The sequence below is a fragment of the Hevea brasiliensis genome, chromosome 10 (assembly GCF_030052815.1).
Source record: "Hevea brasiliensis isolate MT/VB/25A 57/8 chromosome 10, ASM3005281v1, whole genome shotgun sequence".
Classification (NCBI taxonomy): Eukaryota; Viridiplantae; Streptophyta; class Magnoliopsida; order Malpighiales; family Euphorbiaceae; genus Hevea; species Hevea brasiliensis.
The window spans coordinates 13249228-13267592 of record NC_079502.1 but is presented as its reverse complement, the minus strand read 5'-3'; the positions used below and the strand labels follow the sequence as shown (position 1 = coordinate 13267592).

Below are 18365 nucleotides of genomic sequence, written 5' to 3'. Positions count from 1 at the left end.
TTATTTACCAAAGTAATAACTCCATGGGTAAATAGTTGAATGATAATTTGAGTATCAAAATGAGTGAGATTCACTATGCAATTCATTTCTTTGTTACCTTTTTAAAATGCTCATGGCTTTCTTCTTCAGGTTGCTATGAGTTCTTATGGTGTATAATTCTGATGCAATGTGGATATTTTTACTGCTATAGTTCTTACAAATTGTAAATTTTTGATGGATTTAATTTCTTATTTTTTCCTCTATTTGCACATGCTTTTTCTTATTTTTCACATTTCCTTTTTTTTCAATTTTTGTAGTTTTTTTTTTGTTTTATTATTTTGATGTGCTTCTATCAAATAAAATCTTCATAAATGGAAAGAGCAGACCCTGATGTTCTAAAAGAACAGAAGTAGAAGCTTGAACTTGGATATGTGGAGTTTGGGGTGTTGAATTTGTTTTAATATCTATGTCATTCGATTGCTTTAATTTTGATAAACTGGATGTTTTGTATGTATACTAGCTATAACTTGAGCCGTTCTAGCCTAAATGGGTCATGTATTTCTATATTAAAACTTCGAGTTGCTGAGACTCTACTATTCTGCTCTTAAAATTAATCAAATCCAAATGAATTTTGTATTTAAGATTCTTTTGTGCTTTATTATGTTTGATAACATCAAGTGACTAATGTCTAATTAGTTAAGAAATTGCAAAATCAAAAATTAAAATAACATAGCCTTTTCAAATTTCTTTTTTTTTTTTGAAAAAATTGCAGATTCTACGAATATGAACTCTGTGTATTTCTATTAGTTGCTCTCCAATTGATATAATGCTTACCCAAAGAGGTAGAATGTTCATACTATTGAATTAGAGATTATATTAGAATAAATATCAAGAAAAATTCAAAATTAGGGATTTCAACTATAAATGCTATGGCATTGCCTAATTGGCTTTAGGTTTTTGGTTGAGTATAGATGCACTTCACAGCGCATCAAATTGGTTGCAATATCCTAGGATATTAAAATTCTAAAGCTAGCTCTAACTGAATGGGGGATTGTGCATGATTGATTTCAAGACAATCAAGATTAACCCTCTTGCAATATTCTTAACATGTAATTATTTTGATCACATTTGAAATCCGATTTGCTGTATTGGGCCTTTTTTGAATATATGATTAATTTGTTAATTCTTTGAGTGGTCCTAATCTTTTTTCTTTTTTCTTTTTTTTTTTTTTTTTTGCTGTTATCAGTTTTGAACTGTCTCTTGTGTGCTTTTTCTTTGGCTATCAATGAAGCCAATTAATCCCATTGCAAAATTGTATTGTTACTTGATCTTTGTAGGGTCTCTCTCATTCCAACGTTTGAGTCATTCACTGACCTTTGTTTTCTTTCCTATTTATTCTAAAAGAGTTGGTAAATTTAAATTTAATTATTTGTTTTCAATAAAATCATAGAAGTATTATAAAGAGAATTCAATTTGATTATACCTAATTTATTATAACATATAAAAATAAAAAGATACTACATTACTATAAAAGGGAATCTTTGACCATGTGACTAATTAGTCTAAATTTATTATTATTATTATTATTATTATTATTATTATTATTATTATTATTATTATTATTATTATTATTATCTGTTCAACTAATCCACACATTAGGAACACAACAATGAAAAATTATGAAATTATATTTTTGCTCTCTAATGCAAAGTCTAACAACTTAAAGAGCAGCAATGGTCTTGTGTTTCTTACTGATAATAGACAGAAGATCATCAAAACTGATATGATACCTACTATGCATTATTATCTCAATTCATCCCAAGGCCTCCGCAACATGACCTCTTATGAGGAGAGCTTTCAAAATCTTAGCTTCCAAATCCATGTTCAAGTTTGAAATTCAGTTTGAAACTTTAAAATTTTAATATATTCAGTTTGAATTAATTTTTTACAATAAAAACATAACCAATCAAAATGAGAATTGAGGTGTATATGATTGTTTTGGAGGTTGATGAATATTTTTGAAGTTACATTTTATGCAAGTTGAGAGTTTGAATGGTTTGTTTGAAATTTTTGAAATGTCCAAAATTTAAATGGAACTCTAATTGATTTTTTTATTTAACATTTACGGTTGAACTTAGTTAGAAATAAAATATGAAAAAATTTTAAATTAAATGTGAAGATTGTTTGAAGTTATTAACATACTTCAAAGTTCTTATAGTGTAATTACATTCTTATATTTTGATGTAGATGTGATTTTGAAAATGGTGAAGGTGTTGCAGAAGTGACTTTTTTTGGGTGAAGTTGTTCAAAAGTAACTTTGAAGAAATTATTGATTTTGTTTCAATCTTTAAGTAGTTTTGTTATCTTCTTGACATTCACAAACTAAGTGTGAACAATTAACTAAATTGATGTTTGAAACAGTTGTTACGACATTATTCAGATTAATATATAAATATTATTGTATTTAAGGATTTATCTTTTATAGTATTGTTAATTGTATATTTAAATTTCAGCAAGTTTAAAACTAATAATATAACTAAATTACGGTCATTAGCGACAATTTTTTACTTTATATTGATTATTAATCTTTTTTTTTTATTAACAATCTTTTACAATCACATTGTATGGTCATCAATCATAGTTAACAACCATTTTCATCATTATTAATATTTAACATTCATTTCTTTACTTCATTAGTAGTTGTTTATGACTACTTTTCGCTATCATTAGTAGTTTTTAACAAGCATCGTTTGCTCCCGTCAATAGTTTTTAACAACTATTTCTTTTTTGTCGTTAAGAACCTTTAATGACCGTTATTCACTATTGTTACTATTTTTCAAAGACTAATTTTTTTTATCAACAATAATTTTTGTCGATGACATCAAAGGTCATTATATTGCAAAAAAATGGTCTTTTAATTCAAATTTAATGACCATATTCTCTTTTGTTAATAACATTGACAAAGGCTAAAATAGTTAATGCTATAAATTTAATGACCAAATAGTATGTTCTCAGTATTAGTATTAATATCGAGTTTTGTAAAGTCTAGCTTAGACTTTTTAATGACAGACCCTCTAACAACAACTTAACAATCAACTATTATATTCATTAAATATTATTAGCAATCACTATCTGACTTTTAACGAGGATTTTTCCCCTCATTAAAGACTAGTTTTCTTGTATATGTGTGGATGACCCAACGGTACCTAATGAGAAAGTAAATGAAAAAAAAAAAAAGGAAAAGAAAAGGCATATATGCATTGAGCTTATTTATGAAAAGTAAAGGACAAGGATGTCCGGAAAGGCAATACAATGTCTCTGGCATATGGGCACCAGGGATTTTATAATTCACCTCATGTAAGTCATGGCTTCTAGGTTCTTGGTATCCATATGTATGAAAGCTAAAAGGAAGTCTTAAGAAGCTCTTTAAATGGGCTGGGTTAATTGATCATAAAATATGATTATGAGATGGGGAACCTTTAGTGACATCACTACCAAATCATTTGCATTGAGAAAACCAAATCTGATTGTTGAATTTCGTGTGCTTGATTATAATGGTATTATTATTCATTTCAGGAATCTATTTTTAGCTTAAAACATTCAACATTTCCAAATGCAATAACAAAAAAATAAGGCAAGAAAAAGGGGAAATTTTGACTAGTATTCGGTTAAATTTGGCAATTGCTAGCCTTATAAAAGCAACGGGGGGAAAGATATATCTGCTCAACTATGTAAAAACTTTATACGAGACAAAAATAGGACGAAACCAACAAAAAAAATGGATAGCAAAACAGTTTTCTCAAAAATATATCTACTTTTCTTATATGTTTCTATTGTTCAAGCTCAACCTACTGTTTTTGATATAACAAAATTTGGGGCAGTAGCTGATGGCAAAGCAGATACAAGTCAGGTATGACCATGTACTTTTTCCAAGTGAACATTTACTTTATCTTTGATTTCCTAACGTTAGCTAAAATTTTTCCTTTTCCTTTCTCTCTCTCAGGCTATATTGAGTGCTTGGAAAGAGGCTTGCGCAGCAACAGGATCTAGCAAAATTTTGATTCCAGCAGGGACATTCTTGTCAGGTGTAGTGAGTGTCGAAGGTCCTTGCAAGGGAGGAATAGAGATTGAAGTTCAAGGAACGTTGCAGGCCCCACCAGACTTGCAAGGGGAAGGTTGGTTTAATTTTGATCATGTTGATGAATTCACTATATCTGGAAAAGGAACTTTTGATGGTCAAGGTGAAAGTGCATGGAAAGCAAATAATTGTGCCAAAGATCCAAAGTGCAAGCCAATGCCTATGGTAATCTCTTTTTAGTGTGATGTTAAAAAATTTCGCTACTTTACATTGACCACGGCTGGCAATGGCTCTAACAAAATTTTTCTAATGCGCTTTTTGTTGATTTGATAATTTTCATTAGAATTTTAGGTTTAATTTCATTAAGAAAGGCCTAGTCCGTGATGTGACCTCTCTCAATAGCAAGAATTTTCACGTCAATGTCTTGGGATGCGAAGACTTTACATTCCAAAGCTTTATAATTACCGCACCTGAAACTAGCATTAACACAGATGGAATTCATATTGGACGATCAAAGGGGGTGAATATTATTGATACAAAAATAGGTACAGGTGATGATTGTATCTCTATTGGTGATGGAACCCAAAATCTAAAAGTTTCAAAAGTTACATGTGGACCTGGTCATGGCATCAGCATAGGAAGCCTGGGTAGGTATGAAAATGAAGAACCCGTTTCTGGAATCACCGTTACAGGTTGCACCCTTACCAATACAATGAATGGTGTCAGAATTAAATCTTGGCCTGCACAATTTGGTGGCAGTGCATCTGATATCCATTTTGAGGATATTACTATGGAAAATGTCTCGAATCCTATCCTTATAGATCAAAATTATTGCCCATATGGGCAATGCAATGATAAGGTACTAACCATTAAAGAAAAAAAAATCTCATAGTATTGGATAATGGTAATTTATATTTCTCTATTTGACTATGATTGATATGTTTTTTTAGGGGCCATCAAAAGTCAAGATTAGTGGCGTTAGCATTAAAAATATAAAGGGAACTTCTGCAAGTGCTCTTTCCGTTAAACTTGATTGTAGCAGTGGATTCCCATGCGAAAATGTGGAACTTGCTGACATCGACTTAGCATATAGTGGTGCTGAAGGACCAGCAAAATCTGAATGCACTAATGTTAAGCCAACAATTACAGGGAAGCTAAATCCAGCAGGCTGTCAATGAATAAAAGTAGCACATGCAACAATATATTTTATTAGTTATCATTTATATAGAGAGGAAAGTAAAATTGCATTTTCATGTGCAACATGTTACTACAAATAAGTGGTGACTAATGACAATAAATTTTGTTGGTTTTTGTTTAATTCTATCTTATTTTCATTTTTCATTTAGTGTCTAATAGTAACAAAAGGCTCTAACCTTGTATCCATTTTTTTTTTAATTTTGCCAAAATAATTTAGCATATGCAATTTTACTCAACATTGCACTACTGTTGTGATTTTTTGCGTTGATCAAAATTAACAATAAAAATAGTACTTTATTATCATGAAATCCCTTATTCTTTTAGATTTTGTGCTTGGAAGTCTTTGGAAGGAATAGATTTGATGTATATATTTTATAAAATTAGTTACATCAATAAAAATTTTTGCTTTAGGTTTTAAGTAAATTAAGCTCAACCAATAATTTTAAAATCCCTTTTTCTATGTTTACAGACTTTTTAATTAGTCCAAGTCCTGAGTTCCTTTTGCGAGTCAGCCTAGCACTAAGACTTTGGTCAGCATATATATCTGTGCTGATAATAAGCTTAACATAGTAAAACCGTCAAAATACCTATTAGGAGGCCCATTTCAAAGATAATAAATGATTGGAGTCAGGCCATGAATCGGGCATCCCAATGAAGGATAGAACTCACCCAACTTAAAACGAAATTTAAGCTCACAAATGGAGAGCTCAACTCACCCTCAGTACATAAGACAATAATAAAATCCATAATGAGGGAGCTTAGCTCATCCTTACAATCTATAACTCAAATAATCATTATAATTATAGAGCTTAGTGTAACTTTGTACAATGTTTGGGAGATATAAATATGTAATTAATTTTCTTATAGCATAGAAATTAAAGTACCATAGTTATTGTGAAGTTCTAGAAATGAAATAAAAATATTTTTAATTCAAAAATAGCTTAAACGATCATATGCGTATGAATGTAGGTTAATCTCACGATAAAAATGCTCGTCATGTCACTTAGAAAAATGTTGGAATAAGAGTTAGCAATCAGAGAGTTTAGATATTGATTATGATTAGAATTTCTACAACTATCGAGGACTAATGTAATCCTAAGATGAAAGTGCACAAATAGCACTGAATAAACAAAACATCATGTATTCACATAACAAGATAATTTGGAGTCATAAATGCATTTTCCATAGTCATCACATATGTAAATATTCTAACAACGAAATCAAAATCAATTATTATTCACACCATTTATTGTTCACATTTTGTAACTTACATTGTAACTACATTTATAATATATTTGGCTTTGTCACATCCCAGGGACGGGGTTGGGACGTGCTTGTTCAACCAGGTACGCACTGGGGTGGAAACTTCGTGTCCCACATCGGAAATGGGAAGAAAAGATTTGGGCCTTATATGTGGGAGCCTTCCTCACCTGGTCAGCGCGCTTTTGGGAATGAAACCTTCCAAGGGACAAATCCGTGAGGCCCATGGGCCAAAGCGGACAATACTAACTGGAGAAGGATCAGGCTGTTACAGGCTTGATGATTGATCCTATCATTCAATAAATCAAATTTATTTAATTTAACTAGTGTTGAACTGGCTGACATCGACTTAGCATATAGTGGTGCTGAAGGACCTGCAAATTTTGAATGCTCTAATGTTAAGCCAACAATTACAGGGAAGCTGAATCCAGCCAGTTGTCAATGAATAAAAGTAGCATATGCAATAATATATTTTATTAGTTATTATTTATATAGAGAGGAAAGTAAAATCACATTTTCATGTGCAACATGTTACTATAAATAAGTGATGACTAATGACAATAAATTTTGTTGGTTTTTGTACAATTCTATTTTATTTTCATTTTTCATTTAATGTATAACAATAATAAAAGGCCCTAACCTCGTATGCATTTTTTTTTAATTTTGTCAAAATAATTTAGCATACGCAATTTTACTCAACATTGCCCTATTGCTATGATTTTTTTTTTTTTGTGTTGATCAAAATTAACAATAAAATTAGTACTTTATTATCATAAAATGCGTTATTCTTTTGGATTTTGTATTCTAAAGAATTTGGATAGCATGGATTTGACATATATATTTTATAAAGTAAGTTGCATCAATCAAATTTTTAATTTTAGGTTTTAAGCAAATTAAGCTCGACCAATAATTTTAAAACTCCTTTTTTATTTTTTATGTTTACATGCTTTTTAACTGGTCCAAGTCCTGACTTCTTCTTGCTAGTCAGATTGAAACTAGGACTTGGGTCAGCATAAGACCGTGCCCCCATAATAAGCTTAATGTAATGAAACCAACAAAAGGCCTATTAGGTGGCCCATTTCACATATAATAAATGAATAGAGTCGGGCCAAAAATTGGGCATCCCAACGAAGGATAAAACTCACCTGACTTACAACGAAATTTAAACTCATAAATATGGAGCTTAACTCGCCCTTAGTATGAAAGATAAAAATAAAATTGATACAGAGAGAGCTTAGCTCATCCTCACAATCTATAACTCAAATAATCATTATAATTATAGAGCTTAGCTCACCCTTGTACAATGTCTAAGAGATATAAATGTGTAATTAATTTTCTTATAAGCTTAGAAATTAAATTACTATTGCTATTATGAAGTTTTAGAAATGAAACAAAAATATTTTTAATATAGAAACAGCTTAAATAGTCATATGAGCATGAATGCAGGTTAATCTCACAATAAGAATGATCATCATGTCAGTTAGAAAAATATTGGAATAAGAGTTAGTAATTAGAGAGTTTAGATATTGATTATCATTATAATTTTTACAACTACCAAGGACTAATGTAGTCTTAAGATGCAAATGCACATATAGCACCAAACAAACAAAACACCATATTTTCACATAACATGTAACACCCCTCACACTCCCTTGGCTGCCAAATTTTGAAGTGGTCCTATCATGCATATTTTTCTTCTTTTTCCACAATTTCTAGTTGATTTATTTTGTATCCTAACATGAAAACAAGAAAAGAGAGAGAGAGATAGCACTAACCTTTATGGAGAGATTTTCTCCCTTCAATTTTCTTCACTTTCTTTGGCTTTCTTGGCAGCCAAACACCTTTCCAAGTGGTGTAAACAAGTTTTAATGAAGGAGGTCTAAGGTTTTGTGGAGGGAAATCAATGAAAATTAAGAGAGATGAAGAGTTTTTTTTTCATGGAAGAGAGAAAGATAAGAGATTTCCGGCAATGAGAGACAAATGAGGAAGATGGCTGTTTTGTTTTTGTTTTTATCTCCTTTTTAATAATTTCAAATATGCTTGTTGTGTTGTGATTGGTGGAGGCCTTCTTAATGACATCATGTGATGTCATAATTAGGTATTTTCCTTCATTTTCTTTTTTTTTCTTTTCTACTTATTTTCAATTTAATTTTTAGCAATATTTATTCATATTTTATATTATAATAATTATTTACTTAACTGGACAAGTCGGCCAAAAATCATATCTGAAGATGAAATGACCAAAATGCCCTCCGTTTGGTTTATTTAACCGAAATCGTCTATACCGATCTAAAAATTTTTCTAAGCGTTTTATTGGCATTCTAATGCCATAGAAACCTCAATAACTCTTCTCTGGAGTCCCAAAAATTATTTCATGAATTTTCTCACGGGTTTAGGGCTTCTAGTTGCGAAGACCGCAACTTCCCACTGAGTTACCCATTGCTAGAGCACCGGCTCATTTAACTTAGATGTATTTTATTTCAAAAATTTTTCCTACATTTTTTTTACTATTATTTGGTCTATTTATGACTCCTCACTCTTGTCTAAATATTTTTCTAGAAGTTCTAGCTGTCTGGACCGACACTGGTCACCGAAATAGTAGAATGTACGGAATCGCTGCAGTGAGGGTGTTACATAACAAGAAAATTTGGAGCCATACATGTATTTGCTATAGTCATAACATACGTAAATATTGTAACAATGAAATCCAAGTCCATTGCTATTCATACCATTTACTATTCGCATTTCATAACATGCATTGCAACTATGTTTATAATATGTTTGTTTTGATGGTTGATCATATCATTCAATAAATGAAATTTATTGAACTGTAACTAGTTTGACCCTAATGGAAGTCTTATAGAGTTTTTGTAATACTCTTCTCCAAAACTTCAAACTTCGACTACCAAATTTGTTGGGATAGACTAGTATTGTGACGCCCCTTACCCGTCTATTATGTAGTCGAGCAAGAATTGCCACATTCGGTGCTGGAGCACCCTATCTTGTCCTATCATGTCTATTGTAAATTTTAATATCATTTAAATCAGGTAATTTATGTGTAGAAATTTTTTTTTATATATATCTTATTTATGTGAAGACCCGGACAGAGCCTCCCCTGTTTTATTAGCATCTGGCAGGTTCCACTAATCACCTGTTAACATGTCCATATTTATTTCACACATTTTCATATCATATTCTCTTGTATCGTATCATTTACAATTATTTATGAGATCTAAAAATGATGTATCATCTATTGCATTCATATAGAAATTCATAGATAATAAGTTACAAGTTTTCATTTCAATCTCAAAGTTTAATTACAAGTCCAAAATGAAATACATCACGAATAGACATAATGAACCAAAATACTAGTCTATACATGGGCCCTACCAAAATACAACTGTAGAGGTGACTAGTAAACACTGGCAGATCTTATCGATCTCTGTGTGAGCACTACTACTGCTACTGCTGCGGCTGTTGGGACTGATCTCCAGTACCTACGCGATGGAAAACCAACGCTCTAAACATAACACTTAGTAGTGCATAATTTATAATAACAATAATTTAACATTTGAAATAATATCTGCAACTCATAATTTCTGGGTCTTTTATATTTTTAATGCTCTTTGGAAATAATTAACATTATCGGGATCTTTTATGATTACTTATTGTATATTAAGTCTTGATTAATTTTTATCGGTGCCCAAGAAACATATAACAAATTATAAAAGCTGGATGCACGGGTGTATACTGGTTAGACAGCTGTATGTTTATCCAATATACGTATGTCAAGCACGAGGCCAGTTGTCGGGCACGAGACCCGCTGTCAGGCTTATAAAGCCAGAAAGAAAGTTAGGCACAATGACCAATAAGTAGGCATATAGCCTGGAGACCAATCATACTAGACATATTTTGTCAGTTTATGATTTTCTCGGTAGGCAGTACTACTATCTGCAGTCCCTAATTGGTATACCAATTTATCCAAACTAAATAAATAAGTCTAGGTATACTATGGGCAATTAAACATTTTTAATTATTTTAGCACTATTCACTGTTACTATTTTCTGGTACTGTTCATTGGTACCATTAATTTCATATTAATAGGACATTAGTCCCAATTTACATATTCATATCACTTTTAATATTTAATTATCCTTATGAGTATTTTTAATTATCATAGATAGCATTTTTCCCATGAACTTTTCTTTAGGTTCATGTTGATGTGTTATCTTTATCTAGGAATTTGACTAGGTTAAGATGTCTATTTAGTTACACTTCCTTCATAACAATTACTCCTCTATGTTTAAACTTGAATTTTAGCTTTTTGAATCACTGAATTTGGTGTTATAGAACTCAAGTTATGGTCAAAATACCATAACTGGTCCATTTGCCTCTAAGCTGTCCAAAATTTACAATTTCTGGTCAATAAATTTTGACCAGTCATTTGATCATTTTTTTTGTCATTTTTAGTCTTAGGTTCCTTCACAAGATGTGTTCCTCTATGTCTTAGGGACTCCCAGGTACAATTTCATAATTTTTCAAGCTTGGTGTAGTTAGTTATGGTCAATGTATTAACTTGGACTCTCAGTCCTATAAGAGCAATAACCAACTTCAGGGCAGTATGTTTGACCCTCTTTTTAGGGCCTTTACACTTAGAATTTGGCAAAAGTGTCTAAATCAATGTTGTAGCCCTAAGTATCATGTTTCCAGCTCATATTGGCACATCCCAAATGGAATTTCCTAGTGAGAGTTATGGCCAAATGAACACACGGGTATCAAATGGCATTCTAGGTTCAACTTAACATTTTCCAAATTTCAATTCCTAATTTTGGCTAATATTTTCCCTAGGATGCAATTGTTTCTAGAGCTTGGTCAAAACATAAAAATTATTGTGCTATGTCTTATAAAACTTTTGGCACTAGTTTCACTCAATTTGCAGCTTTAGAGACCAAGTTATGGCATTTTTGCCAAAACTGGTCAAGCATACCAAAGGAATAGTATTTTGGACAATTTCTGGGTTGGCAGTTTTAGAAACTCAACTTGTGCTAACAATTTGATTTGTTAAAAGCAAAACTCTATGTCTAAGCTTTCCATTGATGAAATTTTAGATCATTTGGACCAGTATAGGGAGAGTTATGACCAAATGAACACGTACTGTTCATTTGGTCATTTTCTTGGTTGGCAGTTTTAGTGACTGAACTTGTGCTAACAATTTGATTTGGTTAAAGGCAAAATAGGGTCAAGTGGTCATCATGAAAAGTGTAGCCCTATGTCTAAGCTTTCCATTGATGAAATTTTAGGTCATTTGGACTAGTATAGAGAGAGTTATGACCAAATGAACAGATCATTTTCTGGGTTGGCGGTTTTAGTGACTGAATGCTAACAATTTGATTTGGTTAAAGGCAAAACTGGGTCAAGTAGTCTTCATGAAAAGTGTAGCCCTATGTCTAAGCTTTCCATTGATGAAATTTTAGGTCATTTGGACCAATATAGAGAGAGTTATGACCAAATGAACACGTACTATGAAATTTTAGGTCATTTGGACCAGTATAGAGAGAGTTATGACCAAATGAACACGTACTATTCATTTGGTCATTTTCTGGGTTGGCAGTTTTAGTGACTGAAATTGTGCTAACAATTTGATTTAGTTAAAGGCAGAACTGGGTCAAGTGATCTTCATGAAAAGTGTAGCCCTATGTCTAGGCTTTCCATTGATGAAATTTTAGGTCATTTGGACTAGTATAGAGAGAGTTATGACCAAATGAATACGTAATGTTCATTTGGTCATTTTCTGGGTTGGCAGTTTTAGTGACTCAAATTATGCTGACAATTTGATTTAGTTAAAAGCAAAACTGGGTCAAGTGGTCTTCATGAAAAGTGTAGCCCTATGTCTAATCTTTCCATTGATGTAATTTTATGTCATTTGGACCAGTATACAGAGAGTTATGACCAAGTGAACACGTACTGTTCATTTGGTCATTTTCTGGGTTGGCAGTTTTAGTGACTCAAATTGTGCTAACAATTTGATTTGGTTAAAAGCAAAAATGGGTCAAGTGGTCTTCATGAAAAGTGTAGCCCTATGTCTAAGCTTTCCATTGATGAAAGTTTAGGTCATTTGGACCAGTATAAAGAGAGTTATGGCCAAATGATCACGTACTGTTCATTTGGTCATTTTTCTAGGTTTGGTGCAGGGCAATCCGGATTTGGGCAGTATTTAGGTCAAGTTTTGAGGAGAATTTAGGCATGGTTTCTTCATGGAAAATGGGCTATTTTGGGTCTAGTTTCACCTCCAATTAGCCTCATACTAATTGGAGTCACATATTTTTAGTTATGACTCAAAACTCATGCTGGACTCATGAGTCCCAAAACCTGCAGAAAACAAGCACTCCCAATTTCAATTTCCTCCATCTTCCTTACTTCAATTGGCATGCATAGCACTTCTATAAGCAACAATCTCAACTCAACCAAGTCAATTTCAAGCATTTATATAAAGTCCCCACATCATATACATAAACCCTAATTCCAATCACCCAATTTACACAAACTCAACTCTTTTACACTTCTTATCATATCAACTATTTAAACATCCTTATGGAACTATTTTTCATCATTTAAAAACAACAAACCTCACAAGATTCATGGCTACCAAAATTAGGGTTCTTCAATTCCTTTTTATTTGTTTTCATTTTCATGGAATACTCACTCATCTCATCATTCTTACAAGATTTAAAGAAGAGAGGAAGTGGTATTTTTGCACTTACCTTGTGACCCAACTTGCAAACTTCAATTTCTCTTCTTCAAATGGGTATCTAAAGCTTCCTTATGGAGTGGGGAGAATTATTTGTGAAGAGAGCTATGGGTTTTGATGGGTAAATGAAGAGGAAATCAAGCTTTAAACTTGATAACAATGGTGGGGAGGGAGAGACCAAGGGAGACGGCAAGGAGAGAGAGAGAGAGAAGAGGAAGAAGAAGATGGTTGGTGGGGTTTTGTCTGTCACGACCCAGGGATGGGGTTGGGACGTGCTTGTTCAACCAGCTACGCACTGGGGTGAAAACTTCGTGTCCCACATCGGAAACGGGAAGAAAAGATTTGGGCCATATATGTGGGAGCCTTCCTCACCTGGTTAGCGCGCTTTTGGGAATGAAACCTCCCAAGGGACAAATCCGTGAGGCCTATGGGCCAAAGCGGACAATACTAACTGGAGAAGGATCGGGCTGTTACATTGTCTCTTATGGGTATTTATATACATATACATTTATGTGTACTTTATTGTTTTTAAATTTCATAAATCTATTTCCTTTCTTTTCTTTTCTTTTCTTTTCTTGTCTTTTCTTCTTCTTTCTCTTCCCATTTTTCAAATTCAAATTCATAAATTTAATTTATGTTAATTATTTTATTTCCTAATTTTTAATTTGACATTTAGGTCAAAATTCACCTCTAGAGGTGAAATGACCAAAATGCCCTTCATGGTACTCATCGGGTTATTTTTATTATTTTATACCAATTTATAAAATCTCTAAATTTTTCCTATATTTTCTTAACATTAGTCGTCGGAACAGTAAAATGTACGGACTACCTACGATGAGGGCGTTACAATTCTTCCCCTCTAAATAAAATTTCGTCCTCAAAATTTACACAGTGTAATTAATCGAGGGATTGCTATCTCTTTGTCTTTTTGCCTTTTTGTGTTATAATACTTTACTTTTTCTTTAGTTTGTCTTATTAATCCTAGTTCTACAATCTTATCCTTATCTCGATTTACTATTGGAAATACTTAGCTCTACACAATAGTCCCAAGTCGGTACTGTAAAGATTGTTTGAATAAATTTTAAATTAAAATATGAATAAATTTTAAATTAAATGTGAAGATTGTTTGAAGTTATTAACATACTTCAAAGTTCTTATAGTGTAATTACATTCTTATGTTTTGATGCAGATGTGATTTTGAAAATGGTAAAGGTGTTGCAGAAGTGACTTTTTTTGGGTGAAGTTGTTCAAAAGTAACTTTGAAGAAACTATTGATTTTGTTTCAATCTTTAAGTAGTTTTGTTATCTTCTTGACATTCACAAACTAAGTGTGAACAATTAACTAAATCGATGTTTGAAATAGTTGTTATGACATTATTCAGATTAATATATAAATATTATTGTAGTTATGGATGCATCTTTTATAGTATTGTTAATTGTGTATTTAAATTTCAGCAAGTTTAAAACTAATAATATAACTAAATTACGGTCATTAGCGATAATTTTTTACTTTATATTGATTATTAATCTTTTTTTTTTATTAACAATCTTTTACAATCACATTGTATGGTCATCAATCATAGTTAACAACCATTTTCATCATTATTAATATTTAACATTCATTTCTTTACTTCATTAGTAGTTGTTTATGACTACTTTTCGCTATCATTAGTAGTTTTTAACAAGCATCGTTTGCTCCCGTCAATAGTTTTTAACAACTATTTCTTTTTTGTCGTTAGGAACCTTTAATGACCGTTATTCACTATTGTTACTATTTTTCAAAGACTAATTTTTTTGATCAACAATAATTTTTGTCGATGACATCAAAGGTCATTATATTGCAAAATAATGGTTTTTTAATTCAAATTTAATGACCATTTCCTCTTTTGCTAATAACATTGACAAAGGCCAAAATAGTTAATACTATAAATTTAATGACCGAATAGTATGTTCTCAGTATTAGTATTAATATCGAGTTTTGTAAAGTCTAGCTTAGACTTTTTAATGACGGACCCTATAACAACAACTTAACAATCAACTATTATATTCATTAAATATTATTAGCGATCACTATTTGACTTTTAACGAGGATTTTTCCTCTCATTAAAGACTAGTTTTCTTGTATATGTGTGGATGACCCAACGATACCTAATGAGAAAGTAAACGAAAAAAAAAAGGAAAAGAAAAGGCATATATGCATTGAGCTTATTTATGAAAAGTAAAGGACAAGGATGTCAGGAAAGGCAATACAATGTCTCTGGCATACGGGTACCAGGGATTTTATAATTCACCTCATGTAAGTCATGGCTTCTAGGTTCTTGGTATCCATATGTATGAAAGCTAAAAGGAAGTCTTAAGAAGCTCTTTAAATGGGCTGGGTTAATTGATCATAAAATATGATTATGAGATGGGGAACCTTTAGTGACATCACTACCAAATCATTTGCATTGAGAAAACCAAATCTGATTGTTGAATTTCGTGTGCTTGATTATAATGGTATTATTATTCATTTCAGGAATCTATTTTTAGCTTAAAACATTCAACATTTCCAAATGCAATAACAAAAAAATAAGGCAAGAAAAAGGGGAAATTTTGACTAGTATTCGGTTAAATTTGGCAATTGCTAGCCTTATAAAAGCAACGGGGGGAAAGATATATCTGCTCAACTACGTAAAAACTTTATACGAGACAAAAATAGGACGAAACCAACAAAAAAAATGGATAGCAAAACAGTTTTCTCAAAAATATATCTACTTTTCTTATATGTTTCTATTGTTCAAGCTCAACCTACTGTTTTTGATATAACAAAATTTGGGGCAGTAGCTGATGGCAAAGCAGATACAAGTCAGGTATGACCATGTACTTTTTCCAAGTGAACATTTACTTTATCTTTGATTTCCTAACGTTAGCTAAAATTTTTCCTTTTCCTTTCTCTCTCTCAGGCTATATTGAGTGCTTGGAAAGAGGCTTGCGCAGCAACAGGATCTAGCAAAATTTTGATTCCAGCAGGGACATTCTTGTCAGGTGTAGTGAGTGTCGAAGGTCCTTGCAAGGGAGGAATAGAGATTGAAGTTCAAGGAACGTTGCAGGCCCCACCAGACTTGCAAGGGGAAGGTTGGTTTAATTTTGATCATGTTGATGAATTCACTATATCTGGAAAAGGAACTTTTGATGGTCAAGGTGAAAGTGCATGGAAAGCAAATAATTGTGCCAAAGATCCAAAGTGCAAGCCAATGCCTATGGTAATCTCTTTTTAGTCTGATGTTAAAAAATTTCGCTACTTTACATTGGCCACGATTTGCAATGGCTCTACCAAAATTTTTCTAATGCGCTTTTTGTTGATTTGATAATTTTCATTAGAATTTTAGGTTTAATTTCATTAAGAAAGGCCTAGTCCGTGATGTGACCTCTCTCAATAGCAAGAATTTTCACGTCAATGTCTTGGGATGCGAAGACTTTACATTCCAAAGCTTTATAATTACCGCACCTGAAACTAGCATTAACACAGATGGAATTCATATTGGACGATCAAAGGGGGTGAATATTATTGATACAAAAATAGGTACAGGTGATGATTGTATCTCTATTGGTGATGGAACCCAAAATCTAAAAGTTTCAAAAGTTACATGTGGACCTGGTCATGGCATCAGCATAGGAAGCCTGGGTAGGTATGAAAATGAAGAACCCGTTTCTGGAATCACCGTTACAGGTTGCACCCTTACCAATACAATGAATGGTGTCAGAATTAAATCTTGGCCTGCACAATTTGGTGGCAGTGCATCTGATATCCATTTTGAGGATATTACTATGGAAAATGTCTCGAATCCTATCCTTATAGATCAAAATTATTGCCCATATGGGCAATGCAATGATAAGGTACTAACCATTAAAGAAAAAAAATCTCATAGTATTGGATAATGGTAATTTATATTTCTCTATTTGACTATGATTGATATGTTTTTTTAGGGGCCATCAAAAGTCAAGATTAGTGGCGTTAGCATTAAAAATATAAAGGGAACTTCTGCAAGTGCTCTTTCCGTTAAACTTGATTGTAGCAGTGGATTCCCATGCGAAAATGTGGAACTTGCTGACATCGACTTAGCATATAGTGGTGCTGAAGGACCAGCAAAATCAGAATGCACTAATGTTAAGCCAACAATTACAGGGAAGCTAAATCCAGCAGGCTGTCAATGAATAACAGTAGCACATGCAACAATATATTTTATTAGTTATCATTTATATAGAGAGGAAAGTAAAATTGCATTTTCATGTGCAACATGTTACTACAAATAAGTGGTGAATAATGACAATAAATTTTGTTGGTTTTTGTTTAATTCTATCTTATTTTCATTTTTCATTTAATGTCTAAAAGTAACAAAAGGCTCTAACCTTGTATCCATTTCTTTTTTTTTAATTTTGCCAAAATAATTTAGCATATGCAATTTTACTCAACATTGCACTACTGTTGTGATTTTTTGTGTTGATCAAAATTAACAATAAAAATAGTACTTTATTGTCATGAAATCCCTTATTCTTTTAGATTTTGTGCTTTAAAGCCTTTGGAAGGAATAGTTTTGATGTATATATTTTATAAAATTAGTTACATCAATAAAAATTTTTGCTTTAGGTTTTAAGTAAATTAAGCTCAACCAATAATTGTAAAATCCCTTTTTCTATGTTTACAGACTTTTTAATTAGTCCGTCCTGAGTTCTTTTTGCAGGTCAGCCTAGCACTAAGACTTTGGTCAGCATATATACCCATGCTGATAATAAGCTTAACATAGTAAAACCATCAAAAGACCTATTAGGAGGCTCATTTCAAAGATAATAAATGATTAGAGTCAGGCCATGAATCGGGCATCCCCATGAAGGATAGAACTCACCCAACTTAAAACGAAATTTAAACTCACAAATGGAGAGCTCAACTCACCCTCAGTACATAAGACAATAATAAAATCCATAATGAGGGAGCTTAGCTCATCCTTACAATCTATAACTCAAATAATCATTATAATTATAGAGCTTAGCTTAACTTTGTACAATGTTTGGGAGATATAAATATGTAATTAATTTTCTTATAGCATAGAAATTAAATTACCATAG

The 18365-nt window shown here is 32.0% G+C and overlaps 2 protein-coding genes across 2 annotated transcripts; both read left to right on the top strand.

The window, feature by feature from the left end:
- Positions 1–3717: 3717 nt before the first annotated feature.
- Positions 3718–5429, top strand: LOC110670670 (exopolygalacturonase-like). The gene is made up of 4 exons (XM_021832792.2): positions 3718–3889; positions 3983–4282; positions 4401–4916; positions 5008–5429. Exons 1-4 carry the CDS (start codon positions 3758–3760, stop codon positions 5233–5235), a joined length of 1176 nt encoding a protein of 391 aa, XP_021688484.1. The 5' UTR covers positions 3718–3757; the 3' UTR covers positions 5236–5429.
- Positions 5430–15938: 10509 nt separating this feature from the next.
- Positions 15939–17596, top strand: LOC110670680 (exopolygalacturonase-like). The gene is made up of 4 exons (XM_021832802.2): positions 15939–16111; positions 16205–16504; positions 16623–17138; positions 17229–17596. Exons 1-4 carry the CDS (start codon positions 15980–15982, stop codon positions 17454–17456), a joined length of 1176 nt encoding a protein of 391 aa, XP_021688494.1. The 5' UTR covers positions 15939–15979; the 3' UTR covers positions 17457–17596.
- Positions 17597–18365: the final 769 nt, after the last annotated feature.